At 36.3% G+C, this 22,201-nt stretch overlaps 1 protein-coding gene across 2 annotated transcripts in view; it reads right to left on the minus strand.

The window, feature by feature from the left end:
• Positions 1–6,270: 6,270 nt before the first annotated feature.
• The window catches only part of LOC138694850 (leucine-rich repeat neuronal protein 1-like), a 34,865-nt gene continuing 18,934 nt past the window's right edge, over positions 6,271–22,201 (minus strand). Inside the window, exons 3-7 of one of the 2 annotated variants that reach the window (XM_069818973.1) lie at positions 20,390–20,587; positions 20,012–20,199; positions 14,796–15,000; positions 11,117–11,292; positions 6,271–7,173 (exon numbers count right to left, since the gene is read on the minus strand). In XM_069818973.1, coding sequence (XP_069675074.1) covers positions 6,900–7,173; positions 11,117–11,292; positions 14,796–15,000; positions 20,012–20,199; positions 20,390–20,587 — 1,041 coding nt within the window. In that variant the 3' untranslated portion in view covers positions 6,271–6,899. The remainder of the gene's footprint in view (positions 7,174–11,116; positions 11,293–14,795; positions 15,001–20,011; positions 20,200–20,389; positions 20,588–22,201) is intronic. The other variant, XM_069818972.1, reaches the window with a different exon arrangement.

Raw genomic sequence — 22,201 nt, forward strand, 5'->3', positions numbered from 1 at the left:
GCCTCAATCACCAATATCATAAACATTAATCAAAATCTAAAATCGGTTACATCAACACAATCCATCTACAACACACAATAGAAAACAGAAACTCAACAACAGTAACAATAGCCTACTGATATATCCACAGATCCTAACACACGATATGAAAACAGATATTAAAGCATATATAAATAAATTTGACAAAAAAACTACCACCCCCCTAAAATATTTACTATTCCTCCTGAATCATCCTTATACTCTACATTCGAGCAATAGGAAGTTAAATAAAAAAAGAACATTTCAGTGAAAAAGTTTCTGAAGAAATGACCATCATTATTTAGAGACGTAATGTTATACAGTAGTTGTATTACTAGAGATGTTCTTACAGAACCTCGAATATTTGTGCCATTGATAAATTATTTATATGATGCAAGACTTTTGGATTTTACACTGTATCATAGTTACATATTGGCTTGAACTGAACGTAGAATAATATATAGACTTGTAATAATAGGTACAATATGTAGGTTCCCATTGTCTTGCTTTTTCTTATGAATGAACTAATATGCAACTTCAAAATTTTGGATATTTCTGCATCTACCACATGATGGAAAATTCCATGTCGAATAATGTTGAATCCTTAAATCATATTACTTTTATATTTGTACTAGGTCCTGAAGATAGTATTATCATTAGAGATATTCTATTTTTCGTTTCTGTATTATGCGACTATCAGTAACGTCTTGTGACATGGAAAGTATGTTTTCACTAAATAAAACATACTTCAGTGACAGACATACAAGTTTCACAGAGGATAAAAGAAAGAATTAATTTCATTACACACTATAACACAGAGAATAAAATGAATTCATTAGCAGACATTTATCACATTGTGACTACACACATACTATATATGGACTTAATTTGCCATCATTATGGCCACTTATCTGATAAATAGAATATAAGACAATGGTTGCAAGACAAAGTTATTCCAATTGAAATGGTGAGAATGAGATATTCCAAAGCCACACTTTTAACAAAGATAGTTCTTTGTGCGGGTTCATTTCTTTCATAAATGGGTAAGCCACTAGTAAAAAATTATAAAATTGACTCAACAAAGGAGAGGAATATATGCTGAAGAATTTATGATACCGCACCTAATAGCATTGGATTCTAAACTTTTAATACACTCTCCTGTAAAGTTTTGTCTTTGTGGCTTAGGACTATATCATTCTCAACTTTCAATTTATTAAAATATTGTCGAGAGTTACGCTTGCACAAAGTTTAATGATAGCTGAGATATAGCTGCCAGGATATAAAGAAAGAATGCACAGTAGCTTCTGTATGCGAATGTAATTATGGTCATATGATAATAGTACATTATGCAACGAGCCTATAATGAAGGTAATTAAGAAGTGAGTATGGATATTTATGAAACGAGTGCGAGTTTCATAATTTTCATACGAGCTTCTTAATTACCATTATAGGCGAGTTTCATACGACTTTTTATGCTCGACCATATTTCTAACTTGATATTATTAATTTTTTAGCAATGTCCCGTATGTTGTGAGATGTGCGCAGACGAGAAAGTATTGATTTTTTTCCGAGGAACAGATGTCCACATTGACCTTGCTAGGCCATAAGAACCTACAGAGATAACATTGAAATTAAATTAGACATTGAAAAACGAGATGACAAATTGAATTTATTTGAATATTATTTACAATTAACGCTAATTATTATAGTAACAGAACATAACCTTCTGCGACAGTATTGGATTTCCAGCCTCCGTGACTTTTCGCTAATTCTCTTTCGATTGCATATCCGAGAATAATCGATACTTGCGGTTTTATAACGGTAGAAAGCTGACCTGTCATTGGCTGAACAGTTGTAACCTGAGTCGTCATTGGCTGAAAGACCTGACCTTTAATGAGTAGGTGTACTTTAATGACATACATTAAAGGTCTGCTACCAGGTGTATAATTACTACATTTCGGCATGATCGAGCATAAACTTCTTTATAGGATTTATAAATAGATTAAAATAAGAATTACTATTGTCATACACAATAATAGTAGGCTACATTTTATTATTGGATTAAAATTCTGAACAGAATTTTGTTTTGGTATCATCATCATCATCATCATCCTGTGTACTGGATGATCTTAATGGCATGTTACAGCCTCAGAATACAGTACATACATTTTATCTTTCCACGCTTATGGAAGTAGAGTGATAGTGCACAGGGCAGCTGCCCATAAACGACCTGCACTTAGTACTCGGTTATGAGTCAAGAACACACGAGATAAACTGTAGAACTGACAGTTCTTTACATTTTGAAGTCGTGAAAGTGCTGAAAGAAATGCTCATCGTTTCAAAGACGATATTGAAAGTGCATCTAAACACATTTTGATTCACACATAGCAGCTCTGCTCCCGAAATACTGGCTATTTATTCTTGCATGTTGTTTTGCAGTTCGCCCAGTGTTAACGGATTTAATTTATACCGGTACACTGTCTTTTAAACTGCCCTACAAATAAAAATCGCAGGGCGTTAGGTCTGGGGATCGAGCAGGCCACAATTCTTCAGTAATAATCCGCTCATCAAAGACGTCAGCAATCGCAAGCAATGAAGTTGCAGCTATATGAGCTCTAGCCACGTCTTTGCTGGAAAACACTATACCTTCATTCTTCTTCGTTTGGGAGAAAAAACCGATACAAAATTAAGACTTGAAATCGGTTAGCATTAATTGTTGCATGGGAAAATATAGAGCAATTATTCATTTCGCACTTATGAGAAACTACACACCAACTTTCGTGTATGTCTTGGATTATTTATTGACCAATACCAAGTATTTTGAATGTTAATTCGTCCATGCAAGTGAAACTATGTCCTGTCACTAAAAAATCACTAATTGTGGGTTTAAATGGCCGTCATTTACAGAGTGAAGAAACTAGTTGCAAAATTGATTCTCCTGTATGGATCTCCAGGCTCTAAGGCGTTCACTTATGCAACCTTATATGGATGAATTTTAGTAATTCTCCAGCATCATGTGTTGATATATGGCAATATGGCTGACCCCCACTTGTTGTGGTAACTTCGTGAGAGATTTTCGTGGTGATTGTTCTAATCAACCACTGATACTTCTAGCTTTTCCCCTTTTGAAACATAATGCCTTCTTCTTTTCTTGTCAAATACTGATCCCGTAGTTTTGAATTTATTCACTATTTTATGAACTATGATAGAATAACTTGTTAATTTATCTTGTTTTATACAAGCTTTTTGATCGGAAGTCGAAATAGAAACTGATATTCCGAACACTAAATGTTGATAATCGAGAAGTATTACCCATAAATGCATTCATTTGAATTATTGTATCAGCAGCTGATGTTTTACACTCATGAACAATTTATATAGCAGGATCAACCCCAGAAAAAGTTCTTGAAATTCTCTGTGACACTGAGTAGGTGATTCATTGTTTTCAATTTAAAATTCTTTGTTCTGTGTTAAATCTCTGAACTATGACTGAAACAGCAAATACAAACAGAGAAATGAACAAATTTACTGCTCGAAAACTCAACTCATTACTGCACACAGTAACCGATAACCCACCTTATCAAAAAAAAAAAAGTTATGTTTTATTTAACGACGCTCGCAACTGCAGAGGTTATATCAGCATCGCCAGATGTGCCGGAATTTTGTCCCACAGGAGTTCTTTTACATGCCAGTAAATCTACTGACATGAGCCTGTCGCATTTAAGCACACTTAAATGCCATCGACCTGGCCCGGGATCGAACCCGCAACCTTGGGCATAGAAGGCCAGTGCTATACCAACTCGCCAACCAGGTCGACCCCACCTTATCAATGACTATGTATGTTCTTGTATGGCAGCATATATGCAACTACTTAGTGTCGACACCAGTCCCGTACGCAAGTGTGGAAAGATAAAATGTATGCACTATATTACCTTCCTAAAGGTATTTTCCTTTCTTTGTGGGTTATTAATAGTTAACCATAGATATTGAATGTCTAATACAAATGGCTTTTTCCCATCAGTTTCATATTTACTACTAATAATGGTTAATAAATGATTCTTTTAGGTATGATGAATGAAAACCTTTCCAGATTGATGGTCTGGCAGTTGAACTCCCTTTTCTTAGATGGAGCATTTATAAGGCAAAATGCATTACTCTCTATGATAAGGTGACAGACAAGGAAGATGACTAGTAAAGCTGAATTTTGACATTAGCTAGTTAAATCTAACCTGAAGCTCTCTCTACCGTATAGGGACAGGGTTATTTTCTCTACTGTAAGTCTATGTCATAAAATTCTTGTCTTAATCCCTTTGCTAAAGAGATTTTTTTCTTTCTTAAAAATCAGTCTGCCTGAGCCAAGTTTGAATCCGAAATATTGGAGCTAATGGCAAGTACTTATGGTAAAGAACAACCAACTCACTACGAACGACTACATATAAAAATAGTTATTAATTCCATCTAAGTTCTTCTAAAATAGTTTCAATTTGTTCCATTTTTCAAATTATGTACCTACAACTTTGTCTTACAAAGTTTGACAGAAAATATTCTCTTATCATGGCAAGAAAATTATGATTTAAGGTTACACTAGGAGAGGCCTGGATGTTGATCACAATTGAGATACTGCAGATTACCCCTTAATTCCCACTCCACATTCCTTTGCAGAGACAGTTATGTATTGGACTGATACGAGTAGATCTGAAGGAAAGCATTGCCGAGTGACGGATTGTATAAGGCATGCATCATAGCTTTCAACTCTTGTTGGTTGCCTAAAATCCACCACTGATGCACATTGCTTTACTATGGTTTGTTTCTGGGGCGGTGAAGCGAAAATGGGAGGGGGTATCTCCTTTCCTTTTCCGTTCCCCTTTATGTCCAGGGCTGCACTAGGACATACAGGTGACTTCTTTTGTGTTTTTCATATAATGATATATTATACAACTTTCATAAAGTTATTTTAATATCGCATTTTTATAAAACGTGTATCTTATTACCATTAGCGTTACATATAAGGCATTGCGGTGAATTTGTAAAGAATTGAGGACATGTTTTGTTGAGAATGTTTTAATTTTCGATAGTCCCTAACATTTCCAAGATGCATTGTACATGACGTGGTCTACATTTCTTAGATAGGGCCTACATTCCTGCTAATTATTTTTCCAGCTATGTAGACCTCCTAATTCTCTAAACAAAAGCTTTTACACGACCTGAAGATTGCGTGGCACTTTAGGAGAAATTTATCACTTTCCTTTATTGGAGAGCAGAAGAATTAATGGCTGTATTGCCAAGAACTCAGCATTGGTTAAAAACATAATTATTGTGCAGCAACAATTCAGAGTAAGAGAATGCACCTGCGTAACTTAGAGGAGACATTAGATATACAGTGGACTTTTTATGCAGAAGAAATGCAGTCGAACTTTTGAAAGTAATGTGTGAAGAAAAAACGATTGACTACAAATTTCTGAAGGATTTAAATTCGAAAGAGACAGTCACAGAATGTGACAAAAAGTGTCTATCACTCATTCCGTCTTTCTTTCTTTCTTTCTTTCTTTTTCTCTTTCTCTTTCTCTTTCTCTTTCTCTTTCTCTTTCTCTTTCTCTTTCTCTTTCTCTTTCTCTTTCTCTTAATGGAGAATAAAACATCTTCAGCAAAATGTATACGGACATCTGGTTTATTTTCTTCCCTAGAACAAGATCTGAGTTCTTTTTCGAAGTTCACGGGAATATTCTGTATAGTTCATAAATGAAATATTTAAATTAGTTCTTTTTGACATATGAAAAGAGTTCCGAGTTCTGTGGTCCGATAGAAGAGTCAAGTTTATGTGCGGGATAATGACCAAGGATATCAGTTCAAGTAGTGGGCTAGAGTGATAAACATAAGTGGACAGACTGTGGAAATGTAGAAGTAGGCGTACTGGGAAAGAGACAGCATATTGATTGGCAACATGATTCTGACAGTGATTGTTATACTGGTTTTCAGTTTTAGTGACGAAACAGCATTACTGTTCTCTAGAAAAAGAGGATTTTCAGATACAGACTTCCTTGCTGGATGAGTACAATGTTGACAGAAAGAGAACAGACCAGATTACGGGATTTCTTCTTAAAATTGTCTACTAGCACAGTCTAGTACATACAATCACCAAGCTTGAAGTGATTTTTTGCATTTCTCGCGATACAGCGCTCCAAGCAGTTAGCAACTGAGAATACTAGGAACAATAGACTGTGCGATAGTAGCGATCCTAGTGGCTAGCAACAAAAGTTCAACTGTCATTGGATGCATATTCCCTACATATTGAGCTTCGTGACTGTATGTACTAGACTGTGCTTCTAGCTTTAAATCGGCAACATGATGCCGGAGAAAGTGTAGCAAAATTTATCTTGCCAGACCATGTGAGATGCAAGTCATTTTGTGTACTAGCAATTAGTTCATATGCCCTAAATTATTACAACTAAATTACAGTTAAATTTATTATTACTACAATATATCTTAATATTTGTATTTTAAATACACTGGTGATAAATTTAAAGCGATGAACATACGGGAACTTAAATTTTGTGTCAGTTTGTTGCACTACATGAAAACAGAGTCTCAGCTGATGGTGACAAGATGTTGCTTCCTGTGTAATCATATGAAATATTGAAAACAAGTGTAAGAGAGAGTGCTGAAATTTCATGAGAAGAGTCCATATATCTATAGGGTGCAATATGCTTCTTGTATCAATAGTAGCTACGAGAATATCCCATTTCATATGATGCTTAGCTAGTCATCTCTCAGTAGCAGACGTCACAAATAAGCCACGGACACAGAACTCGGAACTGAATAGTGATAGTTCCCTAGGCTGGAGCGTGAATGTAACTTCATTTCAATCCATGACAGTATCTGCCTCAGTTATCACCGGTATCTGCACGACTGTAAAATGCTCGAGAATAGTCAGCCGGCCCACGGGAGAAGAAGCTGGCTCCAAATCGTGTCTTGCGGAAGAGGAATAATGCTGCCAACGTGAGAGGAATGGCAATCAGAACTCCCACCAGCATTCCAACAAGCAATTTGGCATCCTTCTCGGGGTGATTTCCGTCAGCATCCAAACATCGCATGTGGTAGTTGCGCACTTCCAAGTCAACTAACTTGCGGCCTCTCATCTCTTCTGGTTCCACACATCTATCACATAACATTTCATTATTTAATGTATATATTGCCTTAGTCATCAAGAAATGTCAGTTGCTTTTAACAAATAACTTTGAAATTCATAAAAGAATTTAAAATGTCTTCCTGTTGCTTTATAACGAGGTAATTTTAGTGAGAACTGAGATGATCTGCAGTTGGCTATTTACAAACTAAGCAAATTCGCCAGGAAGTACAATTTCGTCGGCTTACAAGCAAAACACATGAAGTCAGAAATATTACTGTTAGGGAAAAGGCTTATATAATGTATGTGCATAATCTGTGATGTCGTGGTCTAAGACATCCTGTCTAGGACTCGCGTTACAGAATGCGCACTGGTACGAGTCCTCATGGGGAAGAAATTTTTTCATGCAATTTCGGCCAGTGTATGGGACCAGTGCCCACCCAGTATTGTGATGCATTTGGGGAGCTGCGATAGGTAGCAAAATCCGGTTGTGAAAGCCAGCTATAACAGCTGAGGGGATCATCGTGCTAACCACACGATACTTCCATTCTGGTTGGATGATCGTCCACCTCTACTTCGACATGTGGGCGTGAGGCCAGCAGCCGGCTAGTCGGTCTGGGCCCTTCACGGGCTGTAGCGCCACGGATTATTATTATTATTATTATTATTATTATTATTATTATTATAATGCTCTAGAATATGCCATTAGAAAATTCCAGAAAAAGAGAGAGGGTTTGGAATTGAACAGGTTACATCAGCTGCATTTTATGCTGATCACATGAATATATTAGGAGAAAATTCACAAACTATGAGGGGAAAACACGGAAATTATAATTGAAGCAAGTAAGGGGATAGGTTTGGAAGTAAATCCCGAAAAGACAAAGTACCAGTATATGATTGTCTTGTGACTAGAACATAGTACGAAATACAAATATTAAAATCGGAAATTTATCCTTTGAAGAGGTGGAAAACTTCAAATACTTTGGAGCAACAGTAACAAATATAAATGACACTCGAGAGGAAATTAAACGCAGAATAAATACCGGTATGGGAAATGTCTGTTATTATTCGGTTGAGAAGTTTTTGTCATCTAATCTACTTTCAAATAATTGAAAGTTAGAGTTTATAAAAAAAAAGTTATATTATCAGTTGTTCTGTATGGTTGTGAAACTTTTGGACACCCACTTTGAGAGAGGAACAGAGATTAAGGGTGTTCAGAATAAGGTGCTTAGGAAATTATTTGGGGCTAAGAGAGATGAAGTTATTTTCCTAAGCATCTTATTCTCGAACACCCTTAATCTCTGTTCCTCTCTCAAAGTGGGTGTCCAAAAGTTTCACAGTCATACAGAACAACGGTAATGTAACTTTTTTTTTTAATTTCAACTTTCAGTTTTTTTGAAAGCAGACTAGATGATAAAAGCTTCTCAACCGAATAATAGCAGGCATTATCCATATTTATTCTGCGTTTAATTTCCTCTCGAGTGTCATTTATATTTGTTTTTTTTTTAGTTGGTTATTTTACGACGCTTTATCAACATCTTAGGTTATTTAGCGTCTGAATGAGATGAAGATGATAATGCCGGTGAAATGAGTCCGGGGTCCAACACCGAAAGTTACCCAGCATTTGCTCATATTGGGTTGAGGGAAAACCCCGGAAAAAACCTCAACCAGGTAACTTGTCCCGACCGGGAATCGAACCCGGGTCACCTGGTTTCGCGGCTAGACGCGCTAACCGTTACTCCACAGGTGTGGACTTTATATTTGTTACTGTTGCTCTAAAGTATTTTAATTTTTCCACCTCTTCAAAGGATAAAATTTTTATTTCTATTTCGTACTATGTTCTGGTCACAAGATATGATCATATACTTTGTCTTTTCGGAATTTACTTCCAAACCTATCACCTTACTTGCTTCAATTAAATTTCCCATGTTTTCCCAAATAGTTTGTGGATTTCCTCCTAATATATTCACGTCGTCCTCATAAACAAGCAACTGATGTAACCTGTTCAATTGTTTATGTTCGGCTTTACTTATATTTGAGTGAGGCACTATTTTGCTTACCGCAACAATGAAAAATCTAAAGTCAATCTTTCGACTCAATAATATACAGAACATAATACCAAATGTGACTAGTTCCAGGAAATGAGACCTAAAGTCGGATTTTTCATTTTTTTGTTTCTTGTGGTTTCAAAAAGAGAATGAAATACTGAGCATTAAAAAAAAATCATGGTTCTAAGTGCTATAGTTTTAATATATTATTTATTGAATATTGATATTACATAATGTACTTTTCAAGAAAAATGCAAATTAAAGTTTTCATTTGTTTTCTTAGCAGCTATAAGAAAGATTTAAGTATTTAAGATGCATTGTGTAAAACTACGTCCTAGTTTAGTATGTAAAAAAGCCTACAGGTAGTGCAAGATATCAAAACATAGAAATGCAATTTTTACACCGCAAATTCGTTATTTTGTTCTCCTGTAAAATTTCCTTTCACGACTTTAGGTCCCTTTTTGCACAACGGGTCAATGTTGAAATATTTATCCAGAACAAAAGGGCACAAAAATCATTCCAAATGCACAAAGTGAAGCAATAATTAAAATTGTATCTCAAGAATAACTTTAAGTTTCTTCAAATTAAGAAACAGTGTTATAACAAGAACAAGAGGAAGAAAAGAGGGAGAGAAAGAAAAGATGAAGAGGAAGAACAAGAACAAGAGGGAGATGAAAGGGAAGAACAAGATGAGAATACCAAGAGGAAGAAGAAGAACAAGAGGGAGATGAAGAGGAAGAACAATAACAGGAAAAACAAGAGGGAGAGGAAGAACAAGAGGAGAAATACCAAGAGGAAGAGGAAGAACAAGAACAAGAGGGAGATAAAGAGGAAGAACAAGATGAAGAATGCCAAGAGGAAGAGGAAGAGAAAGAACAAGAGGGAGATGAAGAGGAAGAACAAGATGAAGAATGCCAAGAGGAAGAGAAAGAACAAGAACAAGAACAAGAGGGAGATAAAGAGGAAGAACAAGATGAAGAATGCCAAGAGGAAGAGGAAGAGAGAGAACAAGAACAAGAGGGAGATGAAGAGGAAGAACAAGATGAAGAATACCAAGAGGAAGAGGAAGAGGAAGAGAAAGAACAAGAGGGAGATGAAGAGGAAGAATAAGAGGGAGAGGAAGAACAAGATGAAGAGGAAGAACAAGATGAAGAATACCAAGAGGAAGAGGAAGAGAAAGAACAAGAGGGAGATGAAGAGGAAGAATAAGAGGGAGAGGAAGAACAAGATGAAGAATACCAAGAGGAAGAGAAAGAACAAGAACAGAGGGAGATGAAGAGGAAGAACAAGATGAAGAATACCAAGAGGAAGAGGAAGAGGAAGAGAAAGAACAAGAGGGAGATGAAGAGGAAGAATAAGAGGAAGAGGAAGAACAAGATGAAGAGGAAGAACAAGATGAGGAATACCAAGAGGGAGATGAAGAGGAAGAACAAGATGAAGAGGAAGAACAAGATGAGGAATACCAAGAGGGAGATGAAGAGGAAGAACAAGATGAGGAATACCAAGAGGGAGATGAAGAGGAAGAACAAGATGAGGAATACCAAGAGGGAGATGAAGAGGAAGAACAAGATGAGGAATACCAAGAGGGAGATGAAGAGGAAGAACAAGATGAGGAATACCAAGAGGGAGATGAAGAGGAAGAACAAGATGAGGAATACCAAGAGGAAGAGGAAGAACAAGAACAAGAGGGAGATGAAGAAGAGGAGAACAAGAGGAGGAAGAGGAGAAAGGACATCAACATTACGCCCTTTAATCAAGTGCTCCTTCCACACTTCCTACTCCAAAATTAAAAATACTGACACTGCTCGTCATCTCAGTCGAATCTTTTCCCCATATTGATGTGCCATGGCTGATCTAAAGTGCGCTTTGTAGCCACAAAATCTGTAGGCATATCCAACACAAAGCTGACCAAAAGTGATACACTTACTTGAGACTATCGTTGTAGAGTAACTTCTGTACTTGGGGCAACAGTCCAGTGACCATCCACTGACTCTCACAGTCGCACATCCAGGGGTTTCCTTCCAAGTTCAGATACTTCAAGACTCTCCAGTTTTCTAACAAATCTTTTTCCACCCGTGGCAAATTGTTATGTCCCAGATCCAACTGCAAATACAAATCAATCCTAAAATCTGAAATCCTTTTAAAATCGCAATGTAGTGTGGCGATTACAAATAATTTTCATCATAACGCAGTAAGAAGAACACTAGTACCTGTACATGTAGTGCCACTATTTTCCTTGTGCACATTTTTCAGAATCCAGTATTGGTACATTTTAGACTGCTTTTCTTCTTTAGAAAGAGAATAGATATCGTCACGCAAATCTATAGGCCTGCCTCCATTAATCGTCCAGTGGTTATAACATGTAATGCTTACCTTCATGTCTCAGGTTCGCGTATTCAGACCCTGATAGAGGATGCTGAATTTTAAAAGACAATACTATCTGTAACATAATTTTCTTTGGAAAGGAAGTGAAACCGAGGCTCTGGTGTAATTTTGTATTTCCAAACGAAATCTATTTCATTATCCGTAAAATGAATTATTGAAATTAGTTTTTTGTTACGTAATCAGTGAAATTTTTGTTTCTTGTAGTTATTTTTTTATATTTTGAATAACTCATCATCATCATCATCATCATCATCATCATCATCCTTCTTTATTGTTGTTCTGACTTTAGATTTTGGAATGTACAAACTTAAAATGTTTTAACTTTTTATTATTTTGGAAGAACAATATATTATTTTTTTCTCTCATCCTTCCTATTAAGGGGATAGCTGTCTCTGAAAATGATCAAAGATCCAAGCGTCTTTGAGACTTGTAAGACTGCAGCATTTTCTGATGTTCAAGTAGCAAAATATAAATTAGATTCTGTAACTATCACGAAGGTTCTAGGACTTCTAACGGTGTTATTAAAATTCTAAAGGAGCACAGATAACACAGTATTACCTAAGCCGACACTAGGTTATTAAGAGATTAGGAGCTAGCTGAATATTAACAGCTAAGCTCCGATTTTTTTGGAAAATGAGGAGGGACAGTTTTGTCACACTCATAATTTTTCACCCACAGATTAATTGATTGCATATGCTTTATTCTATAGGGTGAATAAAAACCTTATTATATGTCTCATACTATATGTTAGGTCAGTGGTTCTCAAAGTGGGGTCTGCAGACCCCTGGGCCCGAAGCTCATTTTGGGGGTCCTCAAATTTTCTGGATAGGGAAATCTTTTTCTTCCTTGAGAAGGAATTTCACATGGTATTTTTTGTTAATTGTTTTCTTCCTTCAGAAAGATTTTATTTTTTGTTATAATGCCTCAAGAGTATTGGCTGTTGTTGATATGACTTTTAAATTCGTTCAATTGTTGTTGATAGCCTTCTCGTGTTATTGTTATTACTTATTATTAGGGACCGGATTTGTAGGTTCTTACCTATTTTTTTCCTTGCTCCTGAACTCGTAATTTCTGCAATACTTTTCCGAATCATGATAGTAGAAGTTGTATATGTGAATTCTGTTGAACCTAAAAAAACCTAAATTGGACCTTAGTACCTAAAAAACCTAAATCATTGTTGATAAGCATTATCCTGTATTTACTGCGTTATATATATTAATTTTTTTTTATTTTGAGAGAAATATCAATATATTTCGAGAGAGAGAGAGAAAGAGAGAGGGGAGAGGGAGAGGGAGAATTTCCCTAAGCCAAAATCTGTACTTAGAGTGACAATGTCTATGGCTCCCTTGCTTTCCTCAAGGTATATTTCAATGTCCTTCCAAAATATATTGAGTACTTGGAATCTTCGTCGCTACAACTGAAAGATGCAATTGGTGTCATTGACTTGCGTCTACAGAAACAAATACCAAGACCCGTGGGTGAAGCCATCACTTTAAAACTGAAGAAAGTATTGCAGAGGAATCCAGGGTTTTAAAAAATGAAAAATGTGTGCTCCATTCTCCAGAAGGAAAGCTTCAATTGCCACTTATCGTGGATACCTACTTATAATTTTTTTTTTAATTAATCGTATGGGGAAAAGAAAATTTTGTCTATATGGAGCCATAAGGCATATGGATGCCTAAGTTTTGTACGTGGAGATCTGTACAGGTGTTAGATCATCTCTTGCTGTTCCTAATGTATTTTGTTTGTTGTTCATAAACAAAAATTGCCCACCTCTGCAGCACTGGAATCCAGAATTATATAAAATAATGGTTGATAAAGAAGAAGTGCTGCAAATACACACTCCAAGATTCGAGACAAGTGTGCATCTACGGTGTATTCTTTAAATCAAGCTTGTTGTACAATTAAAATGTAAAACAAAATAATTTATTTACTTCTTCTTTAATATTAACAAAATCATTAAATGATAGTCGGAGAGATAGAGAGAGGAGAGTAAAATATATTTCATTGGAGAAAACAAGGGGTGGGGCGTATGGCCAAGAGAAAAATTACCATGACAGCACTGATTTTAACCTCAACCTCAGATTAAGCCATCTGCGCATGCATCAACAATTAAAAATTCCCAGTTCCTGTTCTTAATGGAGAACCAATTTCATTCGTTCTGAACGAGAAACTGAAAGTTCAGAATAGGTTCAGAATCAGTTCAAGTTTTGTTAGAATGTACATTGAGATACTGTGCACGAGCAGGCAGTTCAGAATTGTTTCTGAACCTTGCTGGAACGAACCTATTGTTAACTTTCACGTTTTAGTTGGCATGGTAATATTTTTTTTTTTTGTACATCAGCATTATAAACAGTCTTTATTGTTAGTCAAAATCGTAAATAATATGCCACATCATTAAATGTGGCTAACGAGAAAGACAGGTTACGGTATGGCGTCACATTCTTAGTTATAACATGGCCAACATTGAACAAGTTTATATATAAATGCATGTTCATTTGTTCAACATGAGTTTAATATAGAAATTCCTTTTTTTTTTTTTTTTTTTTTTTTTTTTTTTTTTTTTTTTTTTTTTTTTTTTAGAACTTTGAACATGTACTTAAATTAGGCGATTGTCAAGGTGGCCATGACTAGACCATGATATTATGATAACCATGTGACTTCGATTCGTACCAAAGCCTGACTTTCTCGTTAGCTACGTTATTAAACTACTGTCGTAAAAATATTACCATGCCAACTAAAACGTAAAAGTTAACATTATGAAACGATTTGCCATCCTAAATATTTAATACATCATTGTTGTCAAGCGACGCTGATATAACCTCTGCAGTTGCGAGTGTCGTTAAATAAAACATAACATTTGTTGTCATAGCAACCTCTTTCTTTATAGACCATGATATCAAACTACCCATCATTACAAAATGTGATGTTATTTCTTTGTTAATTGTTTTATAATGCTGTCGTACAAAAAATAACGTATAAAACACGTTTATAATGTTATACAGCTATTGCACTCATCAAAATTAGGAAACTCGCTTCCCTAAAAATTGACTCATGCCATAAAGTATAACATTATTAACTTGTTTCATAATATATATTACGACACTAGTAGGCTACAATAATGTAGCATATTATGCATGATTTTGACTATCGATAAAGGCTGTTTATAATGCTGATATGTAAATATTTTTGTAAAATTTGATAGCTTCTAGGCTACTTACCCTCACTATTGGTGGCCAGTGCATCACACCATTATCTCCAAGTGAACTGAGAGCTTTTGAGTGGATACTTGTTAACTGATTATTGTGACCAAGGTATAATTCTTGCAGAGATGTGAGCTTAGACAGTGCTCCAGCAGTTATATATGTCAATTCTGGCATGTTTGACATATGTAGTTCACGCAGATTTGGCAATTCTTCCTCGAAACTGTAATAATTGTACGAAACTGGTTAAATAGTTGCTTCATTATCATGTCAAAGTTTCAAGTATTGTTACAGTTAACACACTTTCAATTGGTTTATCAATATATCAGGCATTGTCATCTCATATAAATCAAAGACATCTTAAATAGCAGGCCATGAGAAGGTATTTTTATCTGTATGTGTAGGGATAAGAGTAGATTTTCCTGCTCTTCCAGTAGTCTCACTAACTGAGCTTTAAAACATCATATTTATATTTCAAATTATATTTGTTTAAAGTTGCTACTATACGTTTAAGAAAAACATGAGTAGTTGCCCTTGTTTAAAAGTTATTTAAAAGTATCGAATTCGTATATACATTTTTACTTGTCCATATACAGAGTGATTCAAAAATCTCTTGGCATTTTATGGAAAACGGCATGCAATTGCAAAAGTTCCTGTACTTCTGAAACATTACCAAAGACTACATTTAGTGCATTTCAATGTGGTTGCCCTCTACGTCTAGGCAGAGCCTCCATCTTTCTTCCGTAGACCGGAACATTTTGTTCAGCATAGCATATGTGATCCCGTCTGCTGCTGCAGTTATTCGCCGTCATAATTCCTATAGGGTGTCGACCCGTAATCCGTACACCTTAGATTTAATGAACCCCCAGACGAAAAGGTCTAAGGGTATCTGGTCTGCAGAGCGGGACGACCAAATTCTCAGTGAGACACGACCTGTCCACCTATTGGGAAAGTGTTCATTGAGGTATTCTCTTACAATTAAGGCAGAATAGGGTGGTGCGCCAAGAAGTGTTGTAGCATGCCAAGGTAGGTATTCCCTGTAATTGTTCGCTCTGTGAACATAAACGGCCCTTCATCACTGAACAGCACATTGTTCATCAGGTTTTCATTCTCGACTGCATCTAACAAGTCAAAACACATTGCTTATAGAGCTGCAAAATCCTCAGGTCAAGCTTGTGCATTATCTGGATGTGATATGGCGTATAGCATAAGGTACGCCATACAGTGCTTTGTGAAATATCAAGCTCCCTACTCAGTCTCCTGGTAGAAGCAGTGGGACTTTGTGTGATGGCATCCTGCACTGTTATGTGGTGTTGTAGCCGGTCTCCCCGAACACTCCTCATCCGCAACATTGCCAGTTCGTTGGAATTTGTTTACCAGATCTCTGATAGTTTGCCTGCTAGGCCCCTGTTTCCTGAATCTTCTCTCGAAATCTTGCTGGACCTATTCGTAGGTCATTCCACGTAGTCGAGCTGAAACGACTGCTATTCTTTCTTGTATGGTGAGTATTCTTTCCAATTATATATAAAAGAAATTCATGCATTAGCGATATCAGGAAAATGTCAAGATACTTTTGAATCACTCTGTACATGTATTATAACAATATACAATCAGCGTTACATTCAGGCAGGTATGTCGAAAGGAATATTCCCATCCAGAACTTAAAACTTCTTCCCCTCGGAGATTTCAGATGCACCAAAACAATTATATTTTAATTTTAAGTAATTTTTAACGAGTTAAACTTCGAAAAACTAAATTAATTAACTAACCCTTTGTTTTAATTCATATGTAGGTCAACCTAAGCAATAGTTGCTCTTCTGCAGACAGGGATCCCTCTGCTTTAAAATTGTTTGTTGACATAAACTATACATATTGTTATTTTACTTCGTTTTTTTAACAAATATAACAAATAATAGTAGTAAAATTGTGTTCCCTCAGTAAAATACAGGTATCTATCATTCATATATGCATATAATATGAATAATAGTAGATGCTGCTAATGATGATGGTGCTTAAATGGAGCAGCAAAGGATTATCGTATAAATTGTGGCTTAGGGGAGACTGTTGTACCTTTAAACACTTTTCACATTTTATTTTTTTTAATTTTGGGAAATGATATTTTTAAATTAAAAAATACTTTAAATAATTATTGAAGATTCCTTTACAATTTCGTGTATATATTTTCCTGTTCTACACATCTATTAAGGATGGAAAAAATAAAATGTAATATGTTCAAAGGTACAACAGGCTCATGTACCTTAGAACATACCCTCTTGTAAGTTAGAACACATGTAATATAGTTGGGAATATAGTTGTAAGAACTGACAATCATATTTAAAATGTATTTGCAATCATAAACCATAGCAGGCTGCTCTGATTTAGATTTTATTTCCTGGAGGAACAAGAATTGCTTCAACAGCTTTCTTCAAGGCATCCAAATCAATTGGGGGCCTCTTTAACTCCAGACCTACTTCGTGACATGATCTTAAAATAAAAGGAAAAAACAAACCGATAGTATCCTGTACTTTGGAACATGTTCCATGGTACAAGATGTTCTGTGTTCAAAGGTACAAGAGGGTGCACGTTTAAACAAATGTGGCTACCAAAACTAGAGATTCGAATAAATCATGGAAATTAAAATGTGTTATTACTCACCAGATGATACGGAACACATTGTACTTAATGGATGGTAACAAATACAATCTGGTTTTATGTTAGATAACATATATCAATGAACGAAATGTTTATTTTTGATAGGTACTAAAAAATATTCTTTCGTTCACAGAATTCACACTTTGCAATAAATCAAACCAAAACTACGACCAGAGCTACTTAGCGGCTTTCCCTACAGTCTACTTCAGTTTGAGTCCTCTAGGTAGTAACAAAAAATAAAAAACAAAAAAATGTTCAAAGGTACACTATGCTAAAGGTACAACAGTCTCCCCTACTGATTACTTTATTTATTCAGTGCTCCCCCTCTTTCTCATTTTTTGTTCTTAGAGAAAATAATCTGAAATTATTTCAGTAAGCCTGGCCTGTACAGAATGATTCGTAATTGTGTACTATAAAGTATTGAAAAATATTCTATATTCCAAAATAAAAAAGATTTTGTCATACAAACATATAGCTGTGACAGTTCTATTATCGAGATATGGCAACATTGTGGGACACGTGAGCTGGCATTAAGTACAGATGAAGAGAGAGAAGAGCTACAGTCAGTCAACAGGTGCTGCGTATTTGCGCTTTCTGCAGATTGAACTACCACTGGCAACACAGTTAAACATATGGCTACTTCAAGATGGAGCACCTGCGCTTTACCATCATGCAGTGAGACGTTATTAAACATGAGCATTTCTTACTTATGCACAGTGATGAGAGAAGCAGTAGAATAATTGATATAGAATGTTTTTAAGCTAAATGTAAGAATAGTTATAGAAATGAGTAGTTGAGTTGTAAATTCTCTGAAAATTTCATTTCCACTTTAAAAATTTGTATGCGATGGGAGAAGGGCAGAACACTGAATGGGAAAACATCTGGCCTGGTGCCATCCCTGATAACGACTTTTTTTTTTCTTTCTGAGGAGGGCCCGAAGGCTTGTGCCACAGTTTGAAGTCGTTATAATAAACTATCTTATTATAGAGATGATTGTTAAAGTCCTCAGGACTATATTCCTGTAAGTACAAAATATCGTGATTCACTTTTTGGATCCATCCATCAATTCAGTCACAACTCCCAGGTCTGATGGTGTCCGTGCGGAACAACCAAAAATGCCCATCCATCCATTAGTGAGTTCGGCAGCCTCCTCAGATCGATGTCAGCTGTTCGTAAATCATGTTACCGTAAAGTGGGGTGACTTTGAACGCTGAGGTGACTTTGAACAGTAATTTAGCTCCTTTCTAAATTAAATGCTGTAGCTAATTGCGAAAAAACTGTTTAAGTTGTCAATAAATTAGTTCAGTTTTTTCGCAATAGGGTACAGCATTTAATTTAGAAGGGCGCTAAATTACTGTTCAAAGTCACCCCACTTTACGGTACTGCATTCTGCTGCACCCTAGATTGACCTAAAGATCACATTACTGTAAGTCTCGTAATTCACTATTTGGTGCCATCTGTCGATTCAACTACAGAGCACCTAGGTCCGACGCAGTTCATTATGAAAGCCTATCCGTCCCCTATGACTCGAACAGCTCCCTCAGTCAGCTGCATCTTTGATCGATCTGAAACTATTGACTGTTGATAGATGAAGTTAAAATGAATTAATGAAGGCAAAAGAGTCCGAGTTGCAACGCTGAAATTTACCAAGCAATTCTGCTTCAGTTTGTTGAGGGTGAAAACCTCGGAAAAACTCCAATCATGTAACTTGTCCCAACCAGGATATGAATCTGGGCTGACATGTTTCACAGTCAGACATACTAACCATTACTCCATCCACCATTGTGGAGTAATAGCCTTCTTGACCGTGAAACAAGCAAGCCCAAGTTCAAATCTTGTTCGGATAAGTTACATGGTTGGGGTTTTTTTGGGGTTTTCCCTCAACCACTCGAAGCAGAATTGGTAGGTAACTTTTGAAGTTGAACCTTCGACTCATTTCGCCTTCATTAGTATCATTCCATTGATCATCTTAATAGTTTACAGGCAGACCAGGAGGACATGGCAGACGTGGTTCCAAGATCTGCCTATAGGTGGCATCTGTCTGCAGGAACTGCATATTCCAGCGAAAGTGCAAGGTCTTTAATAAGCAGACTGCAGATGACCAAGGGAGTTTTCTGGTTGAGGATGCAACAGATACAGTCACATGAATTGTGAACAGATGTGATCGGTCTGAGAAGGCTGCAGAATAACATCGCAGGCAGGCAGAGGATCAGGTCTACAGTCAGAACTGGATGCTGTGGCTGAATCAATACAATGACACCATGCAATGAATCATGCACTTGAAGAGCTATCCTAAGTGGACTTCAACAATCATTCCAACATAAGGAGGTTGCAGAATAAGCCTCAGGCTACGGTACTTGCCTATGGGCCCTCCTCCTCTGAAGAAAAAAACCGTTACTCCATAGTGGTGGATTGATAATGACGTACTTCATACTTTTGTGTAGACATATCCTCTTTCACACTGAACTGAACTAATAGGGTTAAGTTGACGCATAATATTAGTTGAGAGTAGCCATCTTGCGTGGAATAACCCCAAATTACAATCATTTTAAAATGTACTTCTTATAAACCATATTACATACCTATTTGCGTCGATCACAGCAATAGGGTTCTCGGACAAATGAAGTACTTCCAATGCTTTACCATGTTTTAGAGCATCTGGCACTTTAACCATTTCATTGCCTGTCAAGTTGAGGTATTTTATGCTCTTGCGTGTATGCAGCATATTCTCAGGAAGGTCTGTTAACTCTGCATACGATAAATCCAAAACCTAAACATAAAAGACGAACTGAATATTCCATAAGAATTAATGTAATCACCTTCAATCTATATAATAATGGTCCATGCATATAAGTAGAGATTAGAGAATGACTTAGGTTAGAAACGAAACTTGATTCTCATTAACTCACTACCGTAACTTAGTTATAACGAAGACAATTTTTTAACGAAATGGTAGTTACCTCAAGAACTGGTAGATTGCCCATTGCTGTCACCATTTCCGAGCTTATAAATTTTATCGGATTCGATTCCAGGATGAGAACCTTAATATTGGGTGTGTGCTCAAATACATCTGGGTGCAAGGTGTGAAGAGCATTGCTTCCGAGATTTAAGATATGCAAACTATGAAGTGGTTGGTATTCATCTGGTAGGAAATTCCCCTGTAAGGAAAAGATCAATGTTGGATTAATATTACTTACAATAATATAATGAGGGTTGTTTGAAAAGTTCGTAGCCTGACATAGAAATTAAACTAAGATTGTTCTGAAACAATATTTATTTCTCAACATATTTCCCCCCTGAGATTCACACAATTTGTCCAACAGTGCTGCAATTCTTCTGTACCCTCCTTGTACACAGATTCCTCGAGATTTGCAAAAAAAGCCTTCTGCATAACTTTTTCATTTGACGAACATTTCTTCCCAGCGAAGTGAGTTTGGGAAAAGAAAGAAGTCTGAGAGTTCGAAATTCGGTGAGTCCCCCTACTTCATTGGATGTGCGGCAACAATTCGCACTGTAGTTCGTGTAGTTGGCAACCACAATTGTAAACGTGTGAGCAGATGCATTGTCGTGATGAAAGAAAGAACACTTTTTTTCTTGGCCATACCCAGCCTCTTCTCGTGAATTTTCCCTTTCAGTTGCTGCAGGAGATTTGAATAATATTCTTCGGTTATCCTCCCCTTTTTCTAAATAGTCAATCGTGATTTTCCCCTTAACATGCCAGAACATGGACGCCATGACTTTCCCAGCCAATTGAACAGCTTTTGCTTTCTTTGGAGGTGGACAATCACTGTGTTTCCATTGTTTCGGCTGCTGTTTTGTTTCTGATATGTAGTAGTAGATTCATTATCATAAGTGTTCACAAACCACCTAAAAATATCAGGCGTATTTTTCTCAAATCGAGCCAGACAATCCTTTATTCCAGTGTTAACAAATGCAGAACCCACCTTGCAGAGACCTTGTACTTGCCCAAGACATTAACGAAGATGTGGCACACCCGTTCAGTTGAGATACGCATAACCTCGCTAATTTCCCGCACTTTGAGTTGGTGGTCATTCAACACCACATCGTGTTTTTTTCCTCTTCTTGTTGCTGTTACTGGACGTCCACTGCAGGGATTGTCCTCCACACTCTCTCGACAATGTTTTAATAGTGCTGCCCATTTTTTCATAGTATAAAACTAGAGCAGATTCCTCCATTGTAGTATCCTTGTCTGCTCTAATTCCTGTTGGACTCATTCCATTTTTTACAAAATATTTAATGACAGCACGAAGCTTTGTAAATCTATGTACTGACGAACGCGAAATTAAAGTTTGCTGCACTATACATCTAATCTACTTGTTTCGGAGAATTTTGTAGATGGTCAAACTTCCAACATAGATTTAACTTCTTCATTCTTTTGTATAAACTTTTAACACGTCTTATATATCACTGATTAACTTTTCAACTTGTCATACAAAAAAAAAAAATGTTGCATTAACCTATACACAAGATGGCAGTGTTCAGACATCATAAACTTACTCTAATTTGGTACAAGATAAGTTTCTATTATGGAAGAAAAACGTCTCTGTTGCTAGTAATCTTTCAAGAGTTCCACGTGTTGGCATAAAAGCAGCTAAAGTGAAATATGTCACTGATTTGCTAAAATATGTAAATGATGATGACTGTGAATGGTATATGGGTATTTTCGGGGAAGCACAATCTGCCAAGACATCAGGAGGTGAAACAGACTTCGAAGAGGACTGATATTGTCTATTCATTTTTAATTTTTTATG

This window comes from Periplaneta americana, chromosome 2, assembly GCF_040183065.1.
Source record: "Periplaneta americana isolate PAMFEO1 chromosome 2, P.americana_PAMFEO1_priV1, whole genome shotgun sequence".
In the NCBI taxonomy this organism is placed as follows: Eukaryota; Metazoa; Arthropoda; class Insecta; order Blattodea; family Blattidae; genus Periplaneta; species Periplaneta americana.